The sequence below is a fragment of the Musca vetustissima genome, unplaced genomic scaffold (genome assembly GCF_032173495.1).
Source record: "Musca vetustissima isolate MV318-11 ecotype Yass unplaced genomic scaffold, APGP_CSIRO_Mvet_v1 utg1405, whole genome shotgun sequence".
Taxonomy (NCBI): Eukaryota; Metazoa; Arthropoda; class Insecta; order Diptera; family Muscidae; genus Musca; species Musca vetustissima.
In genome coordinates, this window is record NW_026874419.1 from 51190 (window position 1) to 61586 (window position 10397).

At 34.4% G+C, this 10397-nt stretch overlaps 1 protein-coding gene across 1 annotated transcript; it reads left to right on the forward strand.

Moving 5' to 3' along the window:
• Positions 1-1798: 1798 nt before the first annotated feature.
• On the forward strand, positions 1799-9557 carry LOC133333673 (uncharacterized). The gene is made up of 6 exons (XM_061541965.1): positions 1799-2050; positions 2136-2239; positions 3860-3986; positions 4134-4335; positions 4419-4552; positions 8874-9557. Exons 1-6 carry the CDS (start codon positions 1799-1801, stop codon positions 9555-9557), a joined length of 1503 nt encoding a protein of 500 aa, XP_061397949.1.
• Positions 9558-10397: the final 840 nt, after the last annotated feature.

Genomic DNA, 10397 nt, shown 5'->3' on the forward strand with positions numbered 1-10397 from the left:
ACTATAGTCTTCCTTGTCTTACCCCTCGGCGGACAATGCCATACATTCCCCACGAAGAAATAGTTGTTTCTTATAAAAACAACAAACTGGGTTTCAAACTGACTATTTTGAAAAAAACAAAATACAGATGGTATCCAGAGTTGCTGCTCGCGAAATTTTTTTCCGCCCAAAATTTCCCCTAAAAAATTAAAAAAAAAAACAACAATTTATTCCCAAAAAGTCCAGATTTGTAAAAGTATACCCTGACGTTATATATTAACAAGTAAAAAAGTGTCATTCGGCGTTGCCGACAGATATTTACCCTCACCCTATGGTTTGCAGATTTAGATATAGCTCCCATATATTGTTTCGTCCGATTTAATGTAAATGGTGCACCAAAGGCCCTACATATTCTTCGATTTGCCCGAAATTTGGCACATCGTACTGAATTGAGCCTAGAATGATGTGTGCTAAGTTTCGTGAAAATCGGTTCAGATTTAGATATAGCTCCCATATATAGTTTTGTCCAATTTTATGTAAATGGTGCACCAAAGTCCTATATATCTTTCGATTTGCACGAAATGTTGCATAGTGTACTGAATTAGGTCCAGAATGACGTGTGCTAAGTTTCCTGAAAATCGGTTCAGATTTAGATATAGCTCCCATATATATTTTCCTCCGATTTTATGTAAATGGTGTACCAAAGTCCTTATATATCTTTCGATTTGTTCAAAATCTTGCATAGAGTACTAAATTGAGTCTAGAATGACGTGTGCCAAGTTTCGAGATTTTATGTAAATGGGGCACCATTTAGCTTCCATATATATTTTCGTCCGATTTTACATAAATGGTGCACCAAACTCCTAATTTTTGTCCGATTAACACGAAATTGAATTGAGACGTGAATGACGTTATTGGGTTTTGTTGAATTTGGTGAAGATCCAGCCATAGCTTCCATATGTATTTCAAACGGGTGTCTGATTAAAATTAAATTTTGAAATTAGACATTGCGGCGTACCGAATAGCGTGTATCAATTTTGCTATAAATCGTTTTCCATAAATGTATCCCACGGTACGCAGACGACTATAAATCTGCCCGAATGAAATTAAATTTATCATAGGTTGCAGAAAGACGTGAGTATGTTCTTTTGAGGAAATATTGACATACAATTGTAAGGATCATATGTACAATATATCCAAAGTGGAGAAGGGTATCATATAGTCGGCCCAGTCCGATTTTACTACTTTCCTTACTGGTTTAAACTTATTTTTTTAGTGGCTAAACGGAGGGCTGAATTAAAAAAAATATGGAGTAAACAGAGGCAGGGATTTTTTAAAATTAGATATTTTTAATTTAATATTTAATATTTTTAAATAATTCTGATTAAAAAAATAATATTTTTAACAAAGTATTTTTTTTTTATATTTTTAAATAATAAAATTTATTATTTTACATTTCTATTGAACACAAAATAAATCTCAACCAATCATGTGGAACATTATTGAAAACCTGAATACAAATAATTAACTTGACATTGTCCCATATGACGGGCAGCTGTGAGAATAAATTATTCTAGCAATGATCGATTTATACCTAACACCTAAAGTTCATAAATAAATACAAAAACAAATAAATAAATAACATAAAAAAACAACAAACTGCTAAGTTTAATAAATGCTAATTAAATTTGAACAATTTGCCTTTTTGCTTTTTTTTCAGATTTAACCCAAATGTTACGGCCAAAGTGAATGTGAGAAAATCGTCGATAATCTTTCCAACACCAGCCAGCTAACGCTCCACACAAGCAACAGCATCAACATGAATAAACTAAAGTCCATGTTACCACCCTCACTAAATCTGACATCGTCATCATCCACGGCGAAACGACAATCGGAAAATTTAGAACCTGAAATCGGATTTCAATTAACCATCGAAGCTAGTTCACCACAAAATTCCAATGATCCTCATGCACCAAAGACAGTCATACCTGAATTAAATGTCCATTTGTTGGCAGCGCGCCATCTGCCGTCATTGTTTGGTTTTAAAATTGTACAGGGTTACTTGATAAAAGTAAGTATTCCGCTTAGCATGGACAACAACCATATAATGGATTGAGAATAAATACAATTTTTTGTATCACCCTTTTTTGTTATAGGTAAAGCTTTTTCCCGGTTCGAAGCGAATGGACAGCACAATACAGACAAACACCTGGCCGAAGTTTAATGAAACTTTTAAATTTCCCCTGGCACCGGAAATCAAGTGAGTTAAAACTTTATAAAAAATATTAGATTTTAAGAAAAAAATATTTTTCAACGACGGGGATTTTTTAAAGCATATTTCTAACTAAGGCGTGGATTTTTCAAGAGCCTAACAGAGATGTGGATTTTTTTAAAATATTTTTGAAAGTGCCTAAATGAGGCGTGGATTTTAAAAAAGATATTTCAAGGCCTTAATAGAGGCGTGATTATAAAAAAATGAATTTTCAAGGCCCTAACAGAGGCGTGGGTTTTAAAACAGATTTTTCAAGGCCTTAACAGAGGCGAGTTAACAAAAAAGATTTTTCAAGGCCAGATTTTTCAAGGCCTTAACAGAGGCGTGAGTTAAAAAAAAAGATTTTTCAAGGCCCTAACAGAGGCGTGGGTTTTATTTTTCAAGGCCCTAACAGAGGCGTGGGTTTTAAAACAGATTTTTCAAGGCCTTAACAGAGGCGTGGGTTTTAAAATAGACTTTTCAAGGCCCTAACAGAGGCGTGGGTTTAAAAAAGAATTTTCAAGGCCTTAACAGAGGCGTGAGTTTAAAAAAAAATTTTTTTTCAAGGCCCTAACAGAGGCGTGGGTTTTAAAACAAATTTTTATAGGCCTTAACAGAGGCGTGGGTTTAAAAAAAAAGATTTTTCAAGACCCTAACAGAGGCGTGGGTTTTAAAAAAAGAATTTTCAAGGCCTTAACAGAGGCGTGGGTTTTAAAAAAGAATTTTCAAGGCCTTAACAGAGGCGTGAGTTAAAAAAAATAATTTTCAATGCCCTAATGTGTTTTAAAAAAGAATTTTTCAAGGCCTTAACAGAGGCGTGGGTTTTAAAACAGATTTTTAAAGGGCCTTAACAGAGGCGTGGGTTTTAAAATAGATTTTTTAAGGCCTTAACAGAGGCGTGAGTAAAAAAAAAAATCAAGGCCCTAACAGAGGTGTGGGTTTTAAAAAAGAATTTTCAAGGCCTTAACAGAGGCGTGGGTTTTAAAACAGATTTTTCAAGGCCTTAACAGAGGCGTGAGTATAAAATTAATTTTCAATGCCCTAACAGAGTTGTGGGTTTTAAAAAAGAATTTTCAAGGCCTTAACAGAGGCCTGAGTTTAAAAAAAATAATTTTCAAGGCCCTAACAGAGGCGTGGGTTTTAAAAAAGAATTAAAAAAAAAGATTTTTCTAGGCCCTAACAGAGGCGTGGGTTTTAAAACAGATTTTTCAAGGCCTTAACAGAGGCGTGGGTTTTAAAATAGATTTTTCAATAATAATTTAAAATATCTTTCGAAACCCTAAGATCTAAAATGGTAAACAACTGTGTAATCATTTCCCTTTTTGTGTTGAATATCTTTGTATCGCCATTCCATACCTTAAGATGCATGACTGACTTTGTACAATGGCAATGACATTATCGATTTAAATCTCTGAAATTGAAAGTGTAACGATTAAATAATGTAGGGACCACCCAAAGACCACAAATAACAGCTAAACTTGTATTTAAAAATTTTTTTCTCAAACTTTCAATATTTCAATATCTACAACGATTTTATACAAAAAAATAATAATAATGGTCAAAGGCATTTTTTCGGAAATAATTGAGGCATTTGATTTGATTTTTTTGTTTGCTTTTGTTTTCTTGCAGACCTTCACTGAAACATTCATCACGTCGTGGCAGCAAGGCGGCTGTGGCAGAGTTTACGCCTGAAGAACTTTTGGCTGGACAATTTGTGGTTTTCACAGTTTATGCCCTGCTGGAATTACCACCAACGGTAGGTTGGTAACCTAAACAACGATTTGGGTGCCACAAAAAATCAAATAATTTGAAATTTGCAATTTACGACACATTTAATATTGCACAACAATTCCAATTGAAAATAAATTGTTACTCCCTTCATTTTTTTGTTTCTCTCTTCCAGTCATTTAATCGCTTTAGTAAAACCTATCGTTCACTAAAGGATAAAGGCAGCAATTTAATGCAAAACATCTTCGAAGAGAAATCGGATAAACCCACCAACACCAACGATGATAAGGAGAACACCAAAAATAAACGAAAGTCGCAGGATAATCCAAGGGATTCAATGCCACCGCTCACAATCAGTGAATCGAGAAGAAATTTAGGTGGGTGATATTAAAATAGGATTGCGGGGTTTGGGGAGGAAGAAAGATTTTTTTCTAAATACGATTTTTGTAATTAATTTTAGGTGCCGTGACCTGTTATTTACAACCAAAGCTATTTAAACGCAATTCACGCGGTGTATTTGCCTCTGAGGAATTATGGATGCCGATTAAGGATATAAATACAACCATCAAGAAACCAAATGATAATAATAATAATGTAAGTGGTTTTGGAATTTTTGAATACGTAGGCCTAATAGAGGCGTGGATTTCTTAACATAAATTTTTCAACGTCTACCATAGGCGTGAATTAAAAGAAATATTTTTTAAAAAATACATGAATTTAAAACAAGTGGAAAAAGCGTTATGTTCGGCCGGGCCGAACTTTGGATACCCTCCACCTTAGGTATACTGACAGATACTTGATATGAAAATATAGGGAAAATACCAAAAAGTGAACCTATACGAATAATTCTACAAACAGATTTATGTAAACCATTATGTACACCAAATACAAATTTGAGCAATTTTTTATGGAGATTTTTTCTAAAATCTGAAAACACCAAAGCGTGGACTGATACTAAAAACATATGGTAGAGTATAAAATTCTCAAACTACTGCAATTTAGATTGCAAAGTTATATGAGGCTATGACTAAAGGGGGACCAATACTGATTACACAGTGTCGGAATTACCGAATATTTGGGCTTATCATTATATGAGGGCTATGCCTAATTAATGGCCGATATATGTCAATTTCGAACCCAATATTTTAGTTATGTATCTCAATCCTTACCTTCAGAAGGTATCATTATATGGAGGAGATGCCTAAATGCCTGCCGGTATAAATGAAATACAAATTTCAGAAATTTTTACGGATATTTTTTCTAAAAATATCCGTAAAAATATCCCCAAAATACTGCATTTTAGAGGTTACAGTTATATAAGACCATCACCACAGGTTTTATTTCGGGAGGTTGGGTGGAAGCTGCTGATTCAATATGAATTTTTTCATTGCGAAAAAAAATGTGTATGAATACGTCCCTGGAGGCGATACCTAAAGCGGGACAAATATTGATTACATCATGTAAGAATTACCGAAAATTTGAAGTTACCATTATATGAGGTGCTATGTCTAATTGAATACTTATATAGCTCAATTTAGAAACTAAAATTTTTGCATCACAATACCTTCGTTTACGATAAATATTAAAAATACCGAACTGCGGCCGATATGGTTCATTCTCGAACCTCACGTTCTAATTTTTATCTCAATATCCTCCGCAGGTAGATTGATTACAACAAAGTCTTAGAACCCAACCTAGAACGCGGAACAAATCAGATAACTATTTTAATATAAACCTTTAAGGAAAGTAGTAAAGTCGGACGGGGCCGACTATATAATACCCTTCGCCACTATGGGTATATTAAACAGTACTATGAATATATGGAAGCCATATCCAAATATGAACCGATTTCTACGGATATATATATATATATATATATATAGGTCTGAACCGATTTTCACGAAACTCAGCACACATCTCTCCAAATTTACGCTGTGCCAAATTTCGTGCATATTGAAAGATATATAGGGTCTTTTAGCACCATGTACATTAAATCGGACGAATATATATATATATATATATATATATATATATATATATGGGAGCTATTTCTAAATCTGAACCTATTTTCACAAAACTTCAAGCAAGTCATTCTAGGCATAATCCAGTAAGTTATTCCAAATTTCGTGCAAAACGGACGAAACTATAGATGGGAGCTATATTTAAATCTAATCCGATTTTCACAAAACTTCGCATACATCATTCTAGGCTCGTGCAAATCGAAAAATGCACCATTTACATTAAATCGGATGAAAATATATATGGGGATATATAGGGACTTTGGTGCACCATTTATATGAAATCGAATGAAACTACATATGGGAGCTATATTTAAATCTAATCCGATTTTCACGAAACAAGGTTCAGTTCAGTACGATATGCCAAATTTCGTGCAAATCAAGAGATATGTTGTGACTTTGGTGCACCATTTACATAAAATCGGACGAAACTATATATGGGAGCTATATCTGAATCTGAACTGATTTTCACGAAACTTGGCAGACATTATTCTAGGCTCAATTCAGTACGTTGTGCCAAATTTCGTGCAAATCGAAAGATATATAGGGACTTTGATGCACCATTTACCTTAAATCGGACGAAAATATATATGGGAGCTATATCTAAATCTGAACCGATTTTTCCCAATTTCAACAGGGTTCGTCCTTGGGCCAAATGAGTGACCTATGCCAAATTTCATCCAAATCGGATCATAAATGCGACCTGTACTTTGTTTACAATTTAACATGGACAGACAGTTAGACGTACGGACATCCATAAATCGACTTAGAAAGTGATTCTATGCATATTCTCAAAAGGAACCATGTGTATATCTCGTTTCCTTTTGCCTGTTACAAACATATGCACAAAGACATAATACCGTGTACCACAGTGTGGTGAAGGGTATAAAAAGGGGGTTATATGGGAGGCGAATATTAATAATTTTTGTTAGGTAGATTTGCTACTATATACGACTACAAAATACCAAGTTGCAGCAAATTCGGTTAAAAACGCGTTCAATAACCCCAAAATACCGAAATTGGGGGGTACCCTTACATGGGGGATATCCGAAAAAAATGAACCTATATTCATAATTTTTCGTGGAGAGTTTTGGTACCTGTTAAGAACTCACAATACTAATTTGCAGCCAATTCGGTGGAAAAATATGATAAAAACCCCCAAAATACTGCAAATTAGAGGGTATCGTTATATGGGGGCTACCAGAAAAAGTGGACCTATATTTATAATTTTTTGTGGAGTAATGTTGAACCCAATAAGAACCCATTGTAGCAAATTTCAACGAATTCGGTTGAAAAACGTGCTCAAGAACCCCAAAATACCGAAAATTGGGGGGTACGTTTATGTGTGAGCTGTGTCTAAACGTGGACCTATATATCTCATCTTCGAACTTGACGGCCTGCAGACAAAAGACTCTAGCAAAATTTTTGGCGATCTATGTATCTCAATATATTTTACCCTGATCAAGAATATATATACTTTATACAAATATACGAATAGATGTTTTACAAACGGAATGACAAAATTAATATACGTCATAGAATAATTTTTTACGCTGATAAGAACTCATAATATATATACTTTATACCCCCAAATTACTGCAAATTAGAGGGTACCGTTATATGGGAGCTACCAGAAAAAGTGGACATTATAATTTTTTGTGGAGAAATTTTGAACACAATAAGAACCCACGGGTGCAAATTTCAGCGAATTCGGTTGAAAAACGTTCTCAAGAACCCCAAAATACCGAAAAATTGGGGGTACCCTTATATGGGAGTTATACCTATACGTGGACCGATATATCCCATTTTCGAACTTCACCTGCCTACAGACGAAAGACGACTCTAGCGGCCCCAACCCAAGGCGTGGATTTTTTTTTTTAAACAATTTTTTCAAGGTGTGGATTTTTCAGTAGTGTTGGCGGGTTGTTTGGGAATACCATTTGTATTTTGTTTTTGCAAAATAGTCAGGCTGAATCCCAGTTTTTTTATAAAATAAAGCAACTATTTATTAGTGGGAATGTATGGCATTGTTCGCCGAGGGGTAAGGCAGGAAAAACTATAGTTTCGCATCACGCCACTGATCCTCATCAGTTCCCTTTGTTTTTTGTTGGGATATTCTCCCCAGAAGCTATTTATTGCTTCTATAAAAAAAACTTGCATACCCAAATGTCTCTTGTAACAAAGCGAAGGTGTGGATGTTTTAAAAATATTTTTTTTCCAATAGACGTGAATTTTTAAAGAATATTTTTTCAAGGCGTGGTTTTTTCCAAATATTTTCAAGGCGTGGATTTTTTTAAAAATTATTTTTCAAGGCTTGGATTTTTTTAAAAATACATTTTCAAGGCTTGGATTTTTTATTAAAATACATTTTCAAGGCGGTTATTTTTTTAAAAATATAAATAAAAAAGTCGTGGACATTTCTAAAAATATTTTTTCAATGCATGGATATTTCTAAAAATATTTTTTTAAAGAATATTTTTGAAGTGTCATATAGAGGCGTCGAAAATCCACCCAGTTCATACGACTAATTTTGGATGGACAGTTGGTATTTTGGCTATGGGGTATTTTGTATTTAAATTTTTGTTTTCCGTTCATCCTCTCTCTCCAATGAAGACCTTTGACTAAACTTGACATTTAGCCAGCAACTTGGACAGACCAAAACACCAAAAAAAAGTGAAAGCAATTTCGTGTAATTTGAAAACAAAACAGGGAGTTATGACCATAAAAAGATGGTAGTAAAACAAATAATGCCAAACTTAACTGGGTTGAAAAAAACATTACCTCACTTTTAAATATTAAAAAAGAAGAGCAATATGAAAAAAAACTCCAAAATTATATAATTTTTCACAACAATTAAATAATTTCAATTATTTTCTTTTGTTTTTCATTTTTTGCAGTTATCGAATTCTACAAAAGGTGTTGTAGAACTCGTTTTAGAAGTACGAGAAGTGGGTGAGGCCATCGACCCCACCAATACCGAAAGTTCCGCATCGTCCATATCGGCCTCCACGACGAGCAATATAAATGGTAGTGATTCCGTTGGTAGCACAACCAGCGTCTCGACCATAACCTCCTCCAAAGAACCCAAATCGTGGAATAATCGTATGACATCGGATTTCAAGAAACGGATGGGCATCAGTAATGTCAACACGAAGACACAGCATAAGCTAATGCTTAAGGTGACCACTTCGCGCATGCGCTGTTCGAATAAAGTCAAAGATGAGTTGGAGGTAACGGCGGGAAGTGTCTACGTGAAGACGACCGTTTTCGATAATGGCATTTATATTGATTCATGGAAATCGCCAAATTTCTATCCCTCTCTGGCCACCAAATGGGATGTGGGTAAGGAGTTGGCCACTTTGAATATACCATTGCCCAGTCTGGAACATTTAGATCGGATAATGATCCGCACAACACTGGCAACAAAAACCAAAATGGCCAAAAAATTAGTATTGGGTACGGTGGTAATTGGCGGTCCGGCTTGTGGTACAACGTTAAGTGGTGCGGCGGCCGAACAAATGTTGACACTGAAAGAGGCACCCCTAAATGAACGCGTAGCTGTGTGGCATTGTTATCAGTAAATGGAAGAAGAAAAAAAAACTGTATTTTTTTAATATTTAAATTGTTTTTCTTTTTGTTTCATTCCCGAATTAATTTTTAATGACAATTAACTGTAACATAAGCATAGTCAAATAATTATCTTCACCTTCTGTTTTTCTTTTTGTTAAACAAGTTTTTAATTTTATTTATATAACGAAAGTATTTTTTTTAAATTTATAAAAATCCAAAAATAAAAAAAATATGTAGACGACAATCAAAAAAATGTATTTTCATTCAAGGTGTATTTTTTTAAACGCCTTTTTCAAGTATCAAAAAATAGACGTGGATTTTTATACCCTACACAACTATGTTGTCAGGGTATTATAGCTTTGTGCAGCCCCAAGAGTTTGTAATCCCGCGAAATATTGGTCCTACACCCACCTTTAAGTATACCGATCGTCATATCTCGACTAGCTGAGTCGATACGGACATGTGTGTCCGTCTGTCCATTATAATTTTTAAACACGATACAGGCCACAGTTATGGACCAATCTTCACGAAATTTTGCATGTAGGATGGGTTCTGGCCAATGAAGACTCCTATTGTTTTTGGTAAAGATCGGTTAATATTTAGGGGATGAAATGGACCAAATAAAAAAAAATAAAACAAATTTAAGGATCTATGACAGGCGTGTATTTAAAAAAAATTAAGGACCTTTGACAGGCGTGGATTTAAAAAAAAATTAAGGACCTATGACAGGCGTGGATTAAAAAAAAAAATTAAGGACCTACGACAGGCGTGGATTAAAAAAAAAATAAGGACCTATGACAGGCGTGGATTAAAAAAAATTAAGGACCTATGACAGGCGTGATTTTTTTAAA

What these genes read in the sequence shown, in the direction of transcription:
- LOC133333673 (XM_061541965.1), top strand. Translation starts at nt 1,799, where the DNA reads ATGAATAAACTAAAGTCCATGTTACCACCCTCACTAAATCTGACATCG. An exon ending in TACAGGGTTACTTGATAAAA is followed by an intron (nt 2,051 to 2,135) that starts GTAAGTATTCCG and finishes TTTTTGTTATAG; the next exon opens with GTAAAGCTTTTTCCCGGTTC. An exon ending in TGCTGGAATTACCACCAACG is followed by an intron (nt 3,987 to 4,133) that starts GTAGGTTGGTAA and finishes TCTCTCTTCCAG; the next exon opens with TCATTTAATCGCTTTAGTAA.